Genomic DNA, 20,439 nt, shown 5'->3' with positions numbered 1-20,439 from the left:
GGCCCAGTCCTACATGGTGCTAAGTGCCTTCTGCAGTGTCCCGTGGGATGCTGTTTCCCATTGCTCTGAGCTCCCAATGATATCAGCACAGTCTAATTCATTAGGAACTAAGGATATTCTGCACCTGGCAGGACTGGACTTAAACCTCTAAATCTTAGCAGTCCAAATATGGCTTCAAAGAGACATCTGTTATGACTATTAATTATTATCTGGTAAGCACAAATGATGTGCTCAGGTCTGTACAAGATACAGACACCGAGATAATCCTTGCTGTAAGGAGAATACACTTAGAAGTAAAACCCTTGAAGAGGACAGATCCTTGAAGCTACGCTGTGCTAGTTAAATGCCAGTGCAGACCTTTTAATACTTTCTGAATAGGCCTGGAAATGAATACTTTCCTCCTATGTAAACTGAAGTGATTACAGTATTCTTCACCCGTGATAAAACCATACTGATGGTACACTGAGAAGATTCCTTCCAAAGAGCTTCAGAAATCTATTTTAAAGAGCTAAAAATGAGGGGTCTATGCCTAAAATTTAATCAGTCTTGTTTTGTTTGTGAGAGTTCACTATGGTACTTCACTGGAAATCAACAGAAAGAACAAACGTCCACAGGAGGCTCAAAGGTTAGCGTGATGCTGGTATTATTTTAACCTGGGTGGTGAGGAGGAGGAGGATTCGTGTTGCTGTAGCACAATAGAGGTGCTGCTCAAAGAGCAAAACCCCATCGCAGTGCAAATATAATCCATGCCCCCAAAGGGTTCATAGCCTAGACTATGAGCAGGTACTACAGCATTAGGAACACAGGAACTGCCATACTGGAGAAGACTTAAGATCCATCTAGGCCCTAGTATCTGAGAGTGTCCAATACCAGCTGGTGCAGAGGAGGGTGTAAGAACCCCACAGTAGGCAGGCATGGAGTAAGCTGCTTCCCCGACAGGTCTCACACTTCTCTCTAATAGCTAGAGATCGGCTGAAGCCCTGAAGCATGCGGTTTAATATCCCGTCCAAAATTTGTTGTCGGGATGCAGTTGTCGTGCAATAAGCAGGAGTCTCGGCTCAGCACCTGCCTGGCTCATGGCAGCTGATAGCACAGAAGACTAAACTCCAGAGTAGTAAAGTTGAGTTTCCAAACCATGGCAACGTCCCCTTAAGTGACAAGGATGAATCCAAGGTTTCGTTGACCAAGAAAATGGTTACGCAAGGCACATTGTACAGAGCTGACAGTGCTCACATCCCCTGAGAAGTAGGGCATGCATGAGCAGCCATGGCAAAAGGTGGCAATCCCCTTGCTCTGCTTGGTTCTGTTTTCAGTTTGTTCTCTCAAAAAATCCTGAACAACTAATCGTTTATTGTATTTAGAAGGGGCGGGAGTGAAGCGCATTGCAGAAACCCAGTAACTGAATATTTTGGAGAGTGATGCAGATAAGCTACTCTCTTCTATATAGGTTCTTATATCATGCACCTCACCACTATATCTGAGCACCCTCTGGTAGTGCGTTAAACAATGTAGCTAACATCTGTCTTGTGTTTGTTTTATCACCTTCACCCCAGGAGGGGAAGTGTGCGCCAAGGAGTGGTTTTGTGTATTTGTTTGTTAATATCTACACACCCGCACTCTATGTGTAAATGAAAGAAGGTAGAGTCAAAGAAATGTGTCTTGCACTCGGTGTGCACGCTGGTGAAGTTTGTGATGGTCTTTAGTGCCTACAGAAGTTCATTCCACAGTCCTGGGCCAGCCCTTGAGAAAGTTCCTTCCCCCACAGTTGAACTTCACCCTCGTAGAGTTCCATTGTGCCAGGCGGCAACAGGCACAAACAACACAATTGCCAGCTAAACTGAACACATCTGGCATCAGACAACTATCTATTGTTCCAGCCATCCCATACCCCTCGCCACAGGGTCTGAACACGTAGCTCCTATACGTCCAGAAATGAAGACCTCTACAAGCAGAGCTGAAGGAGCAGCACAAGCTTAATTTGTGTGGTGGAGGCCTGTGGTTTTGGAAATGAAGGTTCTAGGTTCTACTCCTGATGCTGCATTTAGATGCCGGTTATGTCATCCCTGTGCTGCAGTCCCTTTACACTGGCTGCTCTGAGGAATGCCCTTGAGATAAGGGAAGCCTCCCATATGGCATAGCATCAGCATAGACAGTTCAATGCCAGTTATGACAGCAGGTCCCCACTCAGAGGACACGTTGGGGGCTATTACTGAGGGAATGGAGACATGAGTGAAGTGCTTCTGTGCTCTGGCAGTTCCCAGCTGCCTCGATGTCCCTTGGGGCCTTTGGCAGCCAGGCCCAAGGCAGAGCAGCCCTACATTGGCACCCAGATTGGGTAAGGCAAGAGTGGCATAAAGTCACCTTTGCCTCCCATTTTGGGCCCTGTGCTTAGCGCTGGTTGACTGCAGAGATGAACTGGGCCTGTTGTGTCTATGGCTTGGTTACACTCTGCTGCCAGTGACATCTGAATTTAAGAAAACTGAAGGAATTTTAAGCATCTAATTTATTTGTATTTTGTACATTTCGTTCAATTTGGGCACTGGGTAATCAGAGCCTGTTCTGTTTCACTGTTATTTCTAGTCCCTTTCATCCTCTGGTTCTTCAGCCCTTGCACGATATTATTGACTAGTTAACACTGAGGCGGGGGGAAGTTGGGGGCAGGATGACTGTTTGGGGTCCTAACGTGAGTCGGTCCTAAAATTATTTAAATTATTTAAATTATTTATTTGCACTTATTCATCAAACACATGGAGATGGGCTTGGGAGTTGGGTCCCACTAAGAATAGAAGCTACGCTCAGTTGCTTTCGTTATTTAACATAGTAAACAGTAAAAGCAACTGGAATTTCCCCCCCCCCCCACCGGGAGAGTTTTAACATCAAACCATTTCTCTTTCTCTCTCCTTGCTCATTGTTTCCAGCCAGCAGCCTGAAGACCCTTGGAGTTGATTTGCTCCAAAAGCAAAATGCCGGGCTTCACCACACTGAGGAATATCATGAAAACACCAGTCTGATTGTGAGACGAGGGCAGGTGTTTCAGTTAAAGCTGACCTTTGACCGGGAGCTGAAAGACAATGACAAAGTGGTGGTGCAGCTCAGTGTCGGTAAGAACACAACTCTTTAGCTCTCAATGGTATGTCTAGCAATGCAGGAGTTGCCATGCTCAGGTACGCTAGCCCGACCAGACTTGTATGGTATCCAGTCTCAACACTAGCCAATGCTGCTATGGTGAAGAGTGAAGGAATGGATGCACCATAATGCACCTGGCCAATTTTATACTACGTCATTATGGCGGAGACTTAATTTCTTCCGTACCTTGGCTGGTAGCTAGATTATAGATCAAAGCATGAGGACAGGAAATAGAACCTTGTAGTCCTAACTACCATACACTTGGTCTAACCATTAGACCTTGTCATCTTATCACATGCTGATTCACACCTCCTCTGTATTTTGTATTGATCTATTTCCAGGTGAGAAACCAATGGAATCCAACGAGACCCTTTTGTTGATGAACCCGAGGTCTGGGCAGGACTCCCGGTGCTGGTGTGCCAACATCTCTAACACCAATGGGAAGGAGGTAGATAGATCACTTGTACACATAATTTATTCAAGTGGCAAATGAAAGGACCACTTGGTGCTGCAATGGCAGAGTGGGTGCTCTGGGTATGCCAGGGCTGGAGGGCGCTGTGGAAGCAGGGACTACACTCAGCCTTGGGGAGAGAGAGAACACTTGTGTCACTCTCTAGGGGCTTGCTCTGAGGCAGATGGACGCAAGATGGAACAGCATCAGCAGGCTTCAAGGGAAGCTGTGCCCAGCCCTTTTCTATGCCTGGAAAAGAGTCACTGCAATATGGGAAGGGGAGTTAATTGGGAGACACGAGAGAATACTCAGAGCTCTGAGATTGGCTTCTGCTGTCTGCTCACTAGCTTTATAGGAGAAACACCATCCCGTTGAATTCATCGCTCTATTGCTATATTCTGACAGCCGCCTTGTCCTCCTCCCATCCATTTCTCCCTTCAGCACGTGCCACAGGCTTGATTAGATTCATTGCTGTAAGATCAGAGAGTGTTACTTGTACCACATTTGTTCACACTGAAGAGGGGGCAATGTGATGGATAATCGCCTGCCTTGTGCTTTGCTTAGTGCCTGGTAACTGTGACCAGTCCGGCAGATGCAGCTGTTGGAAAATACTTTCTGAGTGTGAAAACTGGATCTCACATTTATAGCCCTGGAAACAAAGTTGTCTACGTGTTGTTCAACCCTTGGTGTGAAGGTAATAGAAATGGCCTCGTGACATGTAGTTACAATGACTGCTATAGGAGATGATGTGTTCTTTATACTTTCCTTCTTTAGTCTCAGTTTCTTGCTCCTCTTCTCTTTAAAACACTGACGCCTAATTCTTCAAGCCATGGAACGTCAGCCAATAATATTTAGCACTGATACTGGGCCTGACTGTGAATCCCTTACTTCCATTGGTGCTCCATTATTCACACTAATGGTCCCATTTAAGCCAATGGCACTGTTTCTCTGAGTAGCTGCTCATCGATGGGAAAAAGGGGTTCACTGTCCAGTTCACTGTGAAGAAGTAGGTGTTGAAAAGAAAGATGTTTTCTACTATTTCGTAGAGAACATGGTTATTTTTCCAGGGAAGGAAGAAAGTTCAGGATTAAATCTGAACGCTGTTTAATCATTAGTCTGGAACCAGTGCTGCTAACTCTAGGCTTCACTAGCTTTATGTTTCAAGAACAGAAAAGACTTGTTGAGCCTTTGAAAAGTTTTCTACCAAGTGCATGAAAATCAAGTAACATGTTCATGTGTTTTCTTCAGCTGACACAGTTTTCATGCCTAATGATACTGAAAGATTGGAATACGTTCTCAGTGACACAGGTTACATCTATGTTGGATCAGTACAAAATATAGTTGGAAGACCCTGGAATTTTGGACAGGTAAAAGACTGTAATAATATGGGCGTGATCACACTCTCTCTCTCTCTCAACATAAGCAGGTGCTATTCCAACAAATGTGACCTTTCGCTGAGACCCCAGTTCAAGGAGCTACGTAAGCACACACATATCTCAGAGGTCATGAGTAATCTTATTCATTTCAAAGGGAATACTCACATGCTTAAAGTAACACACACGATTAAGTTCCTTCCTGAATCAGGGCCTGAGAATGGAGTTTTATATATTTATAGTCAGATCACAATGTCCAACATGAAGCATGTGAGACAAAGCATTCTTGGTAGAGGGGAGGTGGCTATCGAGCCAACTTCCAGAGGACCTCAGGCAAATCCAGAGTCTAATCATCTTTAGGAAACATTGTGAAACCTTATTCTTCAAAAAGGCCTCCCCATCATATGAATGACACAGCACAGACACCCTTCTACTCAAACCCCCCTACACCAAGCGACAGTCCCCCAAGACATGGTTTTAAAAGGTAAATTAATGAAATCTAAAAGATAGAAAGCAAAAACCCTAGTCCAAGAAGAGTTTTTTACCCCGAAAAGGGAGACATGCCAGAAACTCCATGAAGTTCATGAGGGACTTTGCTATTGCTGTTGATTTAACATGGTGGGCACTCAGATATTACCGTGATTGCAGACAATATAAAACCCTAAACGATAGATTTGATTTAAAAAGTGGTTGTTATTAATGTGATAATGATATTCAGAAAGTGTTACGAAATAAAAGACCTGATTCTCCACACTGTTACATCAGTGTAAGAAAGGGGAGAACTGGGCCCAAAAGGTCTAAAGACCTCATCATGTAATTTACACATTTACTGGTTGACCAGTGACTGAATGGGCATGATGGGTGAACTACCCTGTAACTCAGAAAGGTCACCCTCCAGGACAGCTCTGAGATACCATTAGCAGAGAAGTGGAGGAAATCTGTATGTGTGCTATAGATAAAGAGAGAGCTTTGGTCTCTTGTGCTCTTTGGCATATTTCTTAAATTGTGTGTTCACACAAGTAATAAATAAAAAAAACAAACCAAAGTAATAGGTTCATCTACAGTGGAATAAAAGACAGACGGTATGGCTGTGGCTGGCTCGGATCACCTGACTCGGGCTGCGGGGCTTTGGCTGCAGGGGCTATAAAATTGCAGTGTAGACGTTTGCATTCAGATTGGAGCCCAGGTTCTGAGACCCTGCGATGGAGAAAGGTCTCAGAGGACTGAAGAAGAGCTCTGTGTATACACGTCTTTCTCACCTACAGAAGTTGGTCCAATAAAAGATATTATCTCCCCCACCTTGTCTCTCTACAGTTATATACAGTTGCAATATATATTCATTCTCCCTTTTACTCTCACAAGCTTTTGTTACTCACATGAGTACTTCCACTGACTTTGGTGAGACTATTAATGTAACTAAAGACTACTCATGTGAGTAAGGATTGCTGGATAAGGTCCTCTATATTAATGCATGGAGACTGGTCTATGCTTGCCCCCCAGATGAGGTCCTTCCATTTCAGGCCTTAGGCAGAGGTATGGCAGTTCTGGGGCCCTGTTCTGTAGATAACTGGTGAACTTCAGTCTCCATGGAAGTCAATCCAGTACCTTTCATGGACACTAAATTCATCTGACATAATAAAGAAGGTTTGGAGGTTAATCTCAGTCCTATAGATTAGTTGCTGTAAGAAAATTCCAGTGAAATGGGTTTTAGCCCACGAAAGCTTATGCCCAAATAAATGTGTGAATCTCTACGGTGCCACAAGGCCTCCTCGGTTTTTTTGCGCAAATGGACTTGTTAGCATCAGGCAGTTTGCATTTGGAGCAGCACATAAACAGGCCATTGTTTTTTCTCTCCAAAACAGTTTGAGGAAGACGTCTTGGACTCCTGTATATATCTCCTGGACAAAAGTAAACTCAAGCATAAAGTTAGAAAAGATCCTGTGATTGTGTCCAGAGCCATGTCTGCTTTGGTGAGTCTCTCCGAGAAGTGACTTGCCATTGACTCATTTCTTTTTGTTTTGCTGCTGCAAATCAGTTTGTCCCAACCCCTCTTCCACCTGTTTGTCTGTCTCAATCTCTTCCCTGCCCCTGGCATTTAGAAAACCATTACAGACCTAATTTGAAACGGATTTTTGCTTATAACGCACATGGATCTGAAGGACAGGATCTGAAGAAACTGGCCAAGGAAAAAGGTAGCTGCAATGTAGCATCCCCACATTATCTAGCCAGTGCTGTCGGATTCATGGCTGCTATGCTGAAGTGGTACTCGCTGCAGCTGAGGAGGGTGGGGCAAGAATCAGGAGAACAGCTGTTGTACATGGTATGTTCCCCTTTCAGTGCACTAGAAGAACTTATGATGCAAAATGCATCCTGAGTTACAGCCCCTCTGAGCAGCAGTTACACCTCCTCTCTGGATGTCTGAGCCTTACAGGAAGAACATGGGCAGCTGGCTGACCACCTTGCTAACTACCATAGCTACAGTGGGTGCCCTGTGCCCAGAGCAAGTGCAGGCACAGAAGGGATCCCCATGACAGGTTTGAGTTCCACTGGGTCTCTTGCCTGCAGGGCCAGTGTAACCACTAGGTGAACTAAGTGGCCGCCTAGGGTGCCTAGATTTGGGGGCACCAAAAAGCGGTGCCCCCCCCATTTTTTTTTACACTATTGCTCCCGGCGGGGGGATGGGCCGCTCGCAGCCACGTTAGCACCTACCTCTGCGGGCGTCCTCTGCAACCGCGGGCCCCGCTGCCTCCCTCCATCGTGCCACACATCACTGTCCGCCCGCACCCCCTCGGTGCCACCTCCTCCCCGAGCTGCCGCATCACTCCTAGTCCGCTCCCTCCGGCTCTGGCAGTCCCAGACCCCCTGCTGCAGCAGCGGCTGCTGCCCGAGGGCTGCCAGCTACAGATCAGAGTGGGTGATATCAGCCCGCCTGCAGCCAGCCCTATTGACAGCAATGCAGTGGCGGGGGGGAAGGAAGAGGAGACCGTGGCCACCGGTCCACCTGTGGGGGTGGATCATGGCCTGCCAGGGGATACAGGGTTAAAGAGCTGCAAAAGTGTAACCGTCCTCAGCACATGCCACCTTCCAAGGCTTCATCCCCGTCCATCCCTGCAGCCCTGTGGAGCAGGTAAATAGAGCCCCATTTTTGGGGAAACTGAGGCAGAGAACAGGGACGTGATTTGCCCAAGGTCACTTAGGGAGTCATTGTCGGAGTCCTGCTTTGAACACAGGGATTCAAGGGCAACACACTGCAAGTTTTCCGTGAAGAAACACAGCTGTCTCAAGCCCTTATGACTACAAGGAAAATCTTCCAAAGGTGATGGGCGTCTAGCCAACACAGTTCTGTCTACCTGAGTCTGCAGCCAGCCTGGGACAGCAGCTCTAGGAAATGCGGCAGTAACTGTTAAGTCTAATTACAACACCATCAGATTTTCATGTAACATGGATGACCAGTTGCGTGGTGCACAACCACTGCAAGTGTGCGAGCAACTCAGGTTAAGTGCAGCTGAACCCTGGACAGGCTGCAGCACCCAAGAAATTTTTGTTCTCCTGCTGAATGACAGCAGATGCACCAGTAACTTTACTAGGTAGAAGTTTAGTGACCACATTAGGGCCATATCCTCCCCACTCCCAGCATTGGGCCAACTGCCCCTCATCATTCTCCTGATTGCTTGTATTGTTATTGATGGGAGATCTGCTGTGGATTGAGGGGTGTATATGGACCTGCCTTTGCAGGCTCAGTCCTGGCCCAGCATTCGAAATAAATTGCCCTGAGTTTCAGAAGTACTGAGAACCCCAGAGTTCCCACAGACATCGGGGGAACTGCAGTGCTCAGCATCTCTCAAAATCAGGTCCAGAATGACACTGACGCCTCTGCCCTGGGCCAGAGCTCTCTGAGTAAGGGGCTTCAGCAGTGTGGGGCAGAGTAAAGCAACCAGGACGATCATGACAGAGGCTGGAACTCTGTCCTCACCTCACACCTGTGGGGAAGACAGGCCTTCAGACACCCCCTCCCGCCTGCATTGCACTTTCCAGCCCAGGAGCAAGGAACCATTTCACACCTTAGCGCTGGGGGGAACTGAAGCCCAGAACGGGGAAGTAACTTGCCTGAAGTCATCCAGTGAGTTGGTGCCAGGGTGGAGAATAGAAGCCAGATCCTGACTCCCAGCTCTGTGCTCTGATCCCCAAAACACCCCTTTCTAGATCCATGCCTGGGGGGAGGGAGGGCAAGAGGGACACTAAACACATGCAGGAGACCCAAGGACATTTATTTCATTAAATATGTAGACTAAATAATGAAATTAATCAATTTTCAAGCAGAACGTGTATTAATTCTAATGAACAATGCCACATTATGCAGGATTCATTTTTGGAAGTTTATAATAAACGATGCTCCGGGGTGGCACAAGGTGGAAGTTTCGCCTAGGGTACAAAATATCCTTGCACCGGCCCTGCTTGCCAGACTTCGTTTTCTCTATTCTCTGTGTCTTAGGTTAATTCCAATGATGACTCAGGAGTCCTTTTTGGGAACTGGTCAGGAATTTATACTGGTGGAACCTCTCCCGTGGCCTGGACAGGAAGTGCCCTAATTTTGCAGAAATACTACAAAACAAAAAAACCCATCTGCTTTGGTCAGTGCTGGGTTTTCTCCGGAGTTCTTACTACAGGTAAAACACGGTACCATCCATCTTTCCTGATCAACCAAACACTGGGGAAAGATTCCTCCACACACAGTGCAGCCGGTGGTGGGGAACTTTCCAAACAGCCTTTCCCAGTGATGTTTTATTCGTCTATATTTCAGTCATGCGCTGCTTGGGGATTCCAGCCAGAAGTGTGTCTAACTTCGCTTCGGCTCACGATACTGAGGAAAATCTGAAAGTTGATATCTACCTGAATGAAAGAGGCGAAAAACTGGATGACATGACATCAGACTCTGTCTGGTAACTCTAAAGATTGCTAGATAATTCCTGTACTCCTGAAGCTTTCCTGTAGAACTTTACTTTGTATTTCTAATCACAAAGAAGTTTTTCTTTTAGAACTTCTCGATTATTTTGAGTTTGCAGCTGAACAATAAGAGGAAGCTTGAATATTTTCTTTAGGCATTTCCCTATTAGACTGCATCTGAGATAGTTTGGGCTCTAGTAGGGTTTGTGTTATAGCTTAGCACCAGCTGTAGTTAAGGATTCCCAAGCTGTTCCATTCTAAGCCCCTGTTTTGACCTGCTCATATCTTTCTATCCTATCCAGCTGAAATTTTGCATGCTTGGTCTCTTTCTGAAGTTGAATTTTCCTGCAAACCACATGGAAAAGTGTTTCAGCCATCTTTGTGGATGAAGAAAATGAAAAAAAAAATCCCCCTTTTTTTTTTCATTACCAAAAAACCTTATGTATTGCTTGGTGCTAGTGCCTACATGGCTGGTGCTTGACATTTGTCATGGAAACAACTCTGGGGCCAGAGAAGTGTTTTCAAGTGACTTGATGCAATTTGGGGTTGGCTTGGCCGCATTATGAGCCTTCGAAAATCATACTTTGCTCATGAGCGGTAAGGGCCTAATCCAGTTCTAATTTAAATCAGTGGAAGACTTTCATGGCCTCCAGTGGACATTGGATCAGGCCATACATTTTAAAAAATAACATTAAGGGTATTTTTAACAATGATCACGTAATGGTCTGAGCAAAGAAAGATGGTGTTGTGCGTACATCGAAAGCCTAGCTGATTTATAGTGAATGAGGCAGGTCATGTTTAGGAGCCCAGCTTCATTCTGGGCCCAGTCCAAAGCCTATTGAAGTCAACAGTAAGATTCCCATTGGCCAAAGCCAGCGGGCTTTGGAGGAGGGTCTTGTTCTGCACAGGTGCATGTCCCTGTTCGCTCTCCCCAAATAAAGGGCCAGGCTGTGGCCTCCTTGTTCAGGCTGAGTAGCACATGGCTCCCCAATTAGTCTCATTGCCACCACTAGTAAAGCTGCGGTGTAAACTACCAGTCAGTGTGAGTAAGGAGATCACAATCTGACAGTTAAAGACAGAAAGATGTAAGACTGCTGCAGTGCTTTACAGCTCTCTTCTCATTATGTACAAAGGATGTAATGCATGGAAAAATACAGATTTTTTTTCCCATTCTTTAAAAAAGTATATCTGATGTAAAAATTAGTCCGGGGACAAAACTGAGCCCACCTCCTCCTCTGGGGGATCAGTCCGATCGCTCAGATCTTTGGGTCCAAGAGGCTGAACATGCATGTTAAATTGCAGGGTGCAAATAATTTTGTTTTTAACTTTGCAACCTAATTGCATGTAGGAATTTTCACGTGTGGAATGATGTGTGGATGAGAAGGCCAGACTTGCCCCAGGGTTTTGATGGTTGGCAGGCAGTTGATGCCACCCCACAGGAGATAAGTCAAGGTAGGATTTACAAGCAAAGAGACTCTATTGTGATTTTGGGGAGGGGGGGACTATTTTACAAGGAAATCAAGTGCTTTGCTGAGAAGAGGCCATAAACACCTGCTTGACGTTAAGTACTTGACTAGTCCAATTCATGTCAAACCTGAGCCAAGTGAGTTGCCCAAGTTCACACAGGAGTAGATCTGAGAACAGAAGTTAGATCTCCTGGTTCCCAGCCCTATGTTCTGACCTCTTAAATGAGAGTCCTTTGGCCTCACTGCTGGTGCCATGGATGTGAATGTTACGGCATTTTTGCAAGCAGAAAATCAAACATTTCTGGGCACTAGGAAATGAAAATGGTTTAAGGGGTTGGAGCATGGGGCTGGGAATCAGGAGATCTGGGTTCTGGTCTCATCTCTACCCTGATTTACTGGGTGACCTTGGGCAAGTCATTTTGCCTCTCTGGGCCTCCATTACTGAACAGGAGATGATCGTTACCTGCCTAAAAGAGTGTTGTGAAGACTAATTGATTAATGTTGGCAAAGCATGTTGATGTCCTCAGATTACAAGCACTACAGAAAGGCAAAGCGCTATTTTTATTTTACAGTAAATTCTATTGACACACTTTTTCAGCCTGTACCTTTTCGGGTCAGTTTCCAACATCCATCAGTATACATCTCTAGATCCTACAGATAAAGCAGGTTTCAAGGGGTTGGCCTGTGCATTAGCCCCTGTTACAGATGCTATTTAATATGCTGTCCCTTGCCATTTTGGGTTTGGGAATAGAGTAGTTAGCAACTGTATAATTGTAGCAGGAGTCAGAAGAGCTGAAATAAAGAAGGCCTAGAATTATCATTGCAAACTGAAATATGCTGAACTCCAGCACATACAGATAAATACTAAGGGCCTGATCCTGCAGTGCTGCTGAGCACTGTCAACTCTTATTATAGTCAATGGGAGTTGAGGGTGCTCAGCACCTCACAGGAAATGCTCAGCCGTGATTTTGGGCTTCAGGAATCTTTTGTTGCTTTGTAAAACCTGCTGAGAAATTGCATGTCTGCAGCTGGTTTCATAGGGGAGACTGTGGTAGGATTCCTAGCAGCATCAGCTGAGCTGAGGATTGCAACCAGGGCTACCAACAGTGAACATACAAAGAATGGGATTATTTATCAGATCTCTCCTACTCTAGAGTAAGGAGGAGGCTGGAGGGAGATGGCATCTAATGAAGCACTGAGGACTGCAGAGTGAGGGAGGGAGACAGACTGTAATGAATAATAGGAAGTTTAAACTGGGACAAGGCCCTTAATGCACTGAACCTGAATGGTTCTTATGGGGAATTGTTCCCAGTGTCTTGAGAAAAAAGCGTTCCTTACAAAATCAACAATCAGATTTCAAATAACAATAAAACACTTATATGGCACTTTTCATCAGTAGATTTCAAGTGCTTTACCAAGGAAGTCAGTATCATTATTCCTGTTTTTCATATGGGGAAACTGAGGCACAAAGCTGTGCTTTGCCAAAGGTCACCCAGCAGGTCAGTAGCAGAGCTGGGAATAGAACTCAGGACTCCTGAGTCTCAGTCCAGTACTCTGTCCAGTAGCCCATACTTCAGGGGCCTTATACTGACCCACAATCCCTCCTCCATCCCCACTATGCATTGCGAATGGACTGAAAGGACAAGAAATCCCACTCCTTTAATCCTAAAACAGCTAAGGGAAGGGAGCCACTCCTCTGAGCCTATGGAGGGAAACCCCATGTGATTAGGGCTTCATTGGCTTCGGAAAGGTGGAAAGAGGTGTTCTTGCAAACCACAGAGAAAACTCCATGGCAGTTAATCATAACATTGTCACACTGCTTTCTTTTGGGGAACGGGGTATGGTAGAGGAGGAGGCAGGTGCTGTGCTGCTAGCCAGGAGGCCCAGGGAGTAGCATCAAGGTCCCAGTACCTTCTAAGCCCTGGGATTTCTGCAAAGGCTTCACAACGGCTATTTGTTGGGAGGACCATGATTTCCTCTCCCCACCCAGACAGTGAGTCAGAAACTACAAATTGCAGCTTCGGGGGTTTCCCATGTAGTGTTGCCCTTTCTGTAGGGTTTCCCTGAGAAGGTATTACTAGCCCTGGTTCTATACATCTGTAAATGATAGGAAGTATTGTCAAATAGGGTAGTATTACCCTATATTACAGATGGGGAACTGGGATACAGAGGGTGAAAGGGCCTTACCCAAGATCACACAGCAGGTCAATGGCACAACCAGGAGTTGAATCCAGAGTCCAACTCCCTGAATCACAAGACTGTCTCTTTCTCATTCTGTGATTCTTAAAGAGAGTAAAATATATAGAAGCTCTTACAGGCCTCCCTGAGCTCTGCACCTTTGACACAAATCACATTTCATCATGTAAAAAATCTGCTACTTAAAGAAGTGAAAAAGTTTTGGGCTCGGAACTAGTGTGGAGGAGTATTTATTGCCAGGTTCAGTTACCAAGGGGGTGGGCCACTGCTGTGGGATGTCAGAGATATTGTGTGTATGTGGTGATTGAGGAAAATGGAGCCTCACTTAATACACGTGAAAAGAAAGTAACATTCAACATACTCTTTAGGTGTTTACCAGTGCGGCCCTTGTCCACTAAAAGCCATCAGAAGTGGGGAAGTCTATTTGCTCTACGACTCCAAGTTTGTGTTTGCTGAAGTGAATGCCGACAGGGTCTTCTGGCAGGTGAAGAACGTGAATGGCAAACAGAAACTTGTCAAACTGCGTGAGGAGTCCAAGGCCATTGGGAAGAGCATCAGCACCAAAGCTGTTGGGAAGAACACGAGGGAAGACATTACGGCACAGTACAAATTCCCAGAAGGTGACCGGTAGCCGAGATCTTTCCAGCATCCTGTAGAAGATAAGATGAGACTGTTGGTCACGTGATTCTCTGCAGACACCAGAGTAGTCACATGCTTTATCAGTGTGGAAATCCAATCGGCTGATTTAGTAATGCACATTTAAAGTGTACTACTCGGCAAAATACATTCAGAAACAGCGAGGGAATCAGGAATATTGGCTATGAGTATCTTTGTGTCTGCAGTGACACCTGCTGGCTGTTTTCCAGTAAGAGGTTGTAGCAAGCATGCTAGTAACAAGAGAAATAGGCCCAATAGATTCAGCAGTTCTGCTTGATCCAAAATTGCTCCATTTCTTACCTTCTTCTATCTTCAAATTATATCATATTTCAAGAAACAGCTTCCCCCCCCCACCACATACCCAGAAACTTGCTATGTTAAGCAATGTGACTATTAAAACATCTCATCTGAGGATCAGTCAGATTGGGAAATCAGAGGAACATTGCAGAAAGGCATTTAAGTTAGACTCTGCATTTGATCCTTCTTCTCACCAGTCTTCCAATATAGGTATTTTAGATGAGTTTTCTTCTCGACAGTTCTTGCAGTCTTAGGTCTTTGTGCTAGCCCATTCTTGTGAACAGAAGCCTTGGGATATCTGAACCTGCTTCACACTCCATTCTGTATATACAAAGTTCTATGGAACGCTTTTAGTGTAGTTTTTGGCCACCACATATTGATATTGACTCCCAGTCATCCTCCCCTGCCCCAAGTTGTGTAAACCTGGTGACCTAAGTTTTCAAAAAAGAGTAGTGTTTTTTGGGTGCTTAACTTGATAGACTGATTTTCAGGAAGTGCTGAGCACCTACCTTCTAAAGATCGGGGTCCTCTGAAGTGTCTCAAATTGACAGCCCACAAAATTACTGGTCACTTCTGAAAATCTGGCCTGCTGTGTTCACCTGCTGTTTAAATCCTACGGTAGAGTAAAATCAGGAGAGATCTGTACACTAGTTTAAACATGCAGTGTTCAGTGCTGGGAAGCGTGCCCTGCTGTGCTGTCTATATTTTAGCAGAAGGATAAACAGAGAAAAATTGGACCAGATTGAGGAAACTACAGTGCACATTATTTGTTATGACTTTAGCTTTGCTTTTCCTTTTCCTGGTATTCAGGCTCTCCAGAGGAAAGGAAAGCTGTGGAAAAGGCTTGCTCCTATCTGAACTCTTCAAATTTGGCAGTTTGTCAGAGCACAACTCCTCCACCCCTCCAGGCTGGGATCCAACTGGAGGTAGAGGGCGAAAAAGCTTTATGGCTGGGCAGTCCCATTAATCTGAACATCATTGCAAAAAACAGCTCTGCTGGGGCGTGGACGATCAATCTCGTTGCCTCTTGCCAACTGCAGTGCTACACCGGGAAAGTAGAGGCCAATCTTGGATCCATCAAACAGATTGTCCAGACTGAAAGCAAACCTGGTGGGTCCATGAATCTGTCATATCCCATGTGCCTTCTCTTATGATACTGCAATGTGTCTTCAAGACAGCTAGTGTGGAATGACTGTGAATCAACACAGGTGTATGACCTGGGGTCTGACGATGCTTATGGCATAGCAAAGAGGGATTTGTGCAGGGGAAAGTCTATATAATTATCATTATTTATTTCTTCTATGGCAGTGCCTAGTAGCCCCAGTCATGGATCAGAACCCCATTATACTAGGTTCTGTACAAACACAGAACAAAGAAAGACATTCCCAAAGAGTGTATAATCTGAAACATTTGCATTTAGTTTGATGGCCTTTTGGTTGCCTGTGTGAAATAAGTTTGCCAACTTCAGTTCAGTTCCCAGTGGATGAGTGTCGACAGCACTAAAACCAACACACCAATTTGCACATTTTGGCATCTAAAATTGGTTGGATTATTGGTTGTGTAATCATTAGGGATTGTGAATTTAAACCCGTTTGTGTTGTTTCTGTTTCTAAATTGTTGATGAACTGATTCAGGGCTTCTGCAAATGTATTCATTCTCGGCTGTTATTTGCAGAATAGTTTACACAAACTAATTTCAGACAATGGGCTGCTCCTGAACTGTTCGCTAAAGCTGTTTGTCTTTGTTATTCATGGTGTGCCACTGGGGGTCACGAGAGTATTTCTGATCCCTGGCTAGATGACTGAAATTTTTTAAAACAGGAGACTAATGAATGACAAATAATTAACAGCAAATAATGCACTTGCAGTAAGAATCTTCAGAGGAGTAGTCAGTCACTCAGGCTAAAATACGTTCAGTTCTCGGGATTCATGAGTGTATCACATATATAAAATGGCCATCTGAATACACAGAAAGTATGTGATAGGACACTTCCTCTACTACTAAATGGGGGTGGAGGTCTGCTACATAGGTTGGGACTTTAAAGGTGAGGACAGGAAATTTAAAGAAGATTAGTTGGACGGAGATTTTGTGGCTAGATAGAATTCGGTCTCCTGCAAGTCAAGTGTGGGAGCCTTTCACAAGCACTAAGGAGGTTTTCCAGAAAATTAGGAATAAAATGCAAAGTTAAGAAGAGGAGAGAATTTACATAATCCCAATAAATACCTTATGTCCTGTGCCTCTGGCAAAGAAGTGGAAGTAGCCCAAATGCAGCTATGCATTTCATACGTCCAAATGCACTTAAGCACTTTACAATCCATCCTATCAAACTACTTCTGAATCAAGGAAACACACTATAACTAATAAGTGCTGAAAGCTTCTGCCAAGAGAGTTACATATGGGACAGAATCTTCCCTTGTCAATCAGATATTGCTCACTTGAACTTTTCCCCCAGAGGGTCTTCATGTCCCTGGTTCTCACCCATATAGGCCCCATCATTACTGTGCCAAGGCCTGGGTGGGACTTTCTTTGGAGTTCCATTCCTCAACCCTAACCATGGCTTGCTTAGTAACTGCAACCCCACCCTTTTCGGTGAGTGTCGGCCTACTGCCTCTGCAGATAATTCACCTTCTGCCCATATTGGAACTAGGGACGTAAAAGTTTAACAGGTTAACAGATAAGCATCAGTCTTATCTGTTTCAGTTAACGATTAAACTCCCCTGCTGCCGAGCCCAGGACTCCCTTGCTTCCTGGGGGGCAGCAGCTGGGAGAAACCCAGGGTGCGGGGATGGGCAGGGGATTCCCTGGGTGCAGGCGGCTGGGCCTGCAGCAAGGACTGGTGGCTGGGATCCCCCCCGTCGCAGGGGCTGGTAGCGGAGCCCCCGGTAAAATGTGGGGATCCTGCAGCACCCCCCACCTTTGCTCCCCAGTTAAATGTTTAACCGTGTAACCAATAAAATTTTAGTCAGTTACAGGGTTGCTTTTTTTTTTAACTGTTACTTACATCCCCAGTTGGAACCATGTTAGACCAGAAGCAAAACAGTTCCCATTTATTGGTCCATAATTAAAGCTATGCAGCACATCAAGTCTATGTAGAATAGACATCACCAAACATTTTCATGAAGATCAACTGACTTTCTGCTTCAGCCTTCTGTTGTTGTGTACAGAAAATGCTGCATTATGCAATCATCTTTTTCCCCCCCTGTTGTTTGTCCAGTTATTCAGCTCCCTCTGAATATTGCAGCTGATGATTATATGAAGACTGTAACATCTGTTGAGGATGAACTTCTCCTAAAAGTCAATATTATTGCTGAGATTCAGGAAACTAATGAAAAGCTCACTGATGAACTCACACTAACGTTCCAATATCCCCCTCTCAAGGTGGAGGTAAGAAGTTAAATGACTGGCGAAGCCGTGCATAGATACCCTGGTGATGGGTATTATAGAAACGCCTATGGATGGATGGCTAGGTAAATAAGTAAGCCAGAATTGTGACTAGAAAGACAGACTGCTAGTGAGAACTGAGCATCTGGATATTTTACAAAAAAGGGCATAGAGCTCTGCTTCCAGATAAATGTAGGTGCCCCGAGCTACCCCAACCTAACATGCTTTGAGCAGGGGGTTGGACTAGATGACCTCCTGAGGTCCCTTCCAACCCTGAGATTCTATGATATTCTACCTGCTAACATCGCAGTCAAGATTTTCAAAAATCGGAACCTAAAACTATGCTCCTCAATCCATATTTAGATACCTAAATAAGTGGCTTGATTTTCAAATGTGCTGAGCACCCAACACTCCTCTGGGAGAGCTGCTGGGAGCTCAGATGTTTTGAAAACCAGGCCTCTTGTTATAGGGCTAAATACCAGAGTGAGGAGCCAGACTTTCAGCCCCTCTTGTTACAAAGGTGGCTGCAGTGTTTGACTGGGCACTGCTGTGGCATTTTAAAGATGTCATAAAGATGGACTTTAAATCCCTTGGCACAGTCCCTCGCAAAATCCTGGCTGAAAGATGAGTTGTAGTTGGTATAACTCTGTGTACATTCAGGTCAATTGAACACTGCCTCACAGGCTACTGACACACGGATAGGTACCAAGTGAAGGGCCGGTAGGCCAGTAGGTGCCATAGGGATCAGGGTTAGGCAAGATTTCATTCAACATTTCTATTAATGATCCAAACAACATATTCACTCAGTGTTATTGTAGACTAAAGGCCAAATCCTTCTCTGGCTTGTGCTACAAAGGGGAGCTGGGATTCTGGGAGACACATCTCCCTCTGTAGTTCATGCTTCTGGCCAGGGTGGGGTTACACTGGTGCGCCTGAGGGTTGTGTGATTCTTAGGCTGGCACCTCCCTGATCATTCAGTTATTATCCACACCAAGCATCCATCCACATCCATCCTCTATCTCTATTTTAATCACAATTGTTAATGCAACAAAAGGGCGGGGAGTCTCTGGGTGCTGTTTCTGTTGTTAGAGTATTGCTTTGAGTCTCTCTCTCTGCGAATTGCTTTGAGAACAGACTCTGTCTTACAATGTACTAACGCAATTAGCAGCTTGCAAGTTTCACACACAGAGGGAGAGAAACAGTACCAAAAACCAAGAGACCTCTTAATTAGTAATACCCTGGAATTTAAACTATGGGGAATCAAGCTCATTTGTGATTTTAATACAGAACTTCTTTAATATGATCCAACATAATCCCCCTTTTGACACTAAGATTTATAATCGTCAGCGTCACTTTCTATGTAGCCTATTCAAGAGAAAGCACTGTGAGGCAATTTGAGTTTGTGATTCCAATTCATGCCACATACATGATCCTAGTGATGTATCTTTACTACAAGGTTCTGGGGCAATAGGCAAGGTGAGGCACACCCACTTTTGAGGAGTCTATTCGGTACAACCTCTAGTGTCCAATAGCTTCCCTCCCTCCCCAGCCCACTGGCTCAAGGTCCAGGGTAGCCAGAAGGATCCCATGTGTAATATGGGGAGTGGGCGAACCTTCAATACCTTTGCCTCCAGGGACTGTTGGTGTGCAATTTTGACAACAATTTCTCCCATTAACAAGTCTGGTTTACAATACTGGAAACATATTGCATCCATTCATATTGATAAGTGTCAAACAATGATCTCTTTCTTTTTTAACAAATGCATCAAACCCTTAATAGTTCCCAATATGACCCAGAACATTTTGTGTTCCAAAGTAGCTAGTGCAAGTATCTGCATTTCAGTGCATCCCATAGCTATGGCTGTGTAGTTTCCTATTTCTAATATTTTTTTTTTCTTATGGATAAGCCATGTGGTAGTATTAAGCCATTACTAAAGATTCCATCGGCCTTTTAGGTTACCCAGACCAATTTGGACCAAGTCTACATTTGGCATGTACTTGTTTTTGTATCAGGCTGTCCTGTAGCTGGGACAGAAAGCTTAATTTATTTTTAAGTTCCTGCAGGTCTTCAGTATTTTTTTTTTAAACACACAACAGTGCTAGCAACAAGACAAAACATAGAACACAGAACACAATTTCTATTGTGACAGTAGATTCATGGTATTGGGTTGCTTTTCAGCTGGCATCAGCTTTTCCTGATTTTTCTGAAAGACAAAAAGAACATGTTTCTACCCCTTTTGGGGTGGCAGATTATTGCTTAAAATATTGCTTTTACAAATACCCTTGCTGATTGCAGGCAAAACAGAGGAATTGCCCCCACATTTTCCTGTTTTTGTTCTATAGGCAGGCCAGGTTTCAATGGCTTTTATCTTTTAAGGGTTATGGAGAAATTATCCCACTGTTTAGTCATTAAATCCCTGAGTTTTCCTTCTTATACAGCAGACCAAGTTTATAATGTTTTTCCTGCTGTGTTAAGCTTTAAGTTTTATTTACAGGTAATAACTGAGAAGCATCATTACCATACGACCTTAAAGGGTTTTTCCAAAAA

The 20,439-nt window shown here is 44.7% G+C and overlaps 1 protein-coding gene and 1 long non-coding RNA gene across 2 annotated transcripts in view; one reads left to right on the top strand and one right to left on the bottom strand.

The window, feature by feature from the left end:
• Nucleotides 1-20,439, top strand: part of TGM4 (transglutaminase 4) — a 50,681-nt gene that overhangs the window by 23,537 nt on the left and 6,705 nt on the right. Inside the window, exons 3-13 of the mRNA XM_048838851.2 lie at nt 2,919-3,101; nt 3,468-3,574; nt 4,142-4,271; nt 4,826-4,944; nt 6,813-6,920; nt 9,443-9,617; nt 9,752-9,890; nt 11,243-11,346; nt 13,925-14,176; nt 15,321-15,620; nt 17,725-17,894. Coding sequence (XP_048694808.2) covers nt 2,919-3,101; nt 3,468-3,574; nt 4,142-4,271; nt 4,826-4,944; nt 6,813-6,920; nt 9,443-9,617; nt 9,752-9,890; nt 11,243-11,346; nt 13,925-14,176; nt 15,321-15,620; nt 17,725-17,894 — 1,787 coding nt within the window. The remainder of the gene's footprint in view (nt 1-2,918; nt 3,102-3,467; nt 3,575-4,141; nt 4,272-4,825; nt 4,945-6,812; nt 6,921-9,442; nt 9,618-9,751; nt 9,891-11,242; nt 11,347-13,924; nt 14,177-15,320; nt 15,621-17,724; nt 17,895-20,439) is intronic.
• On the bottom strand, nt 14,038-16,927 carry LOC142071153 (uncharacterized). Its single transcript, XR_012667177.1, has 3 exons — nt 16,734-16,927; nt 15,020-15,123; nt 14,038-14,122 (listed from the first exon to the last, which is right to left on the bottom strand). It is a non-coding gene; the product is annotated as an uncharacterized LOC142071153 (long non-coding RNA).

This window comes from Caretta caretta, chromosome 2, assembly GCF_965140235.1.
Source record: "Caretta caretta isolate rCarCar2 chromosome 2, rCarCar1.hap1, whole genome shotgun sequence".
Lineage (NCBI taxonomy): Eukaryota > Metazoa > Chordata > Testudines > Cheloniidae > Caretta > Caretta caretta.
Note: the sequence above shows the minus strand (reverse complement) of the source record. Positions and strands in the feature narration are given on the sequence as shown.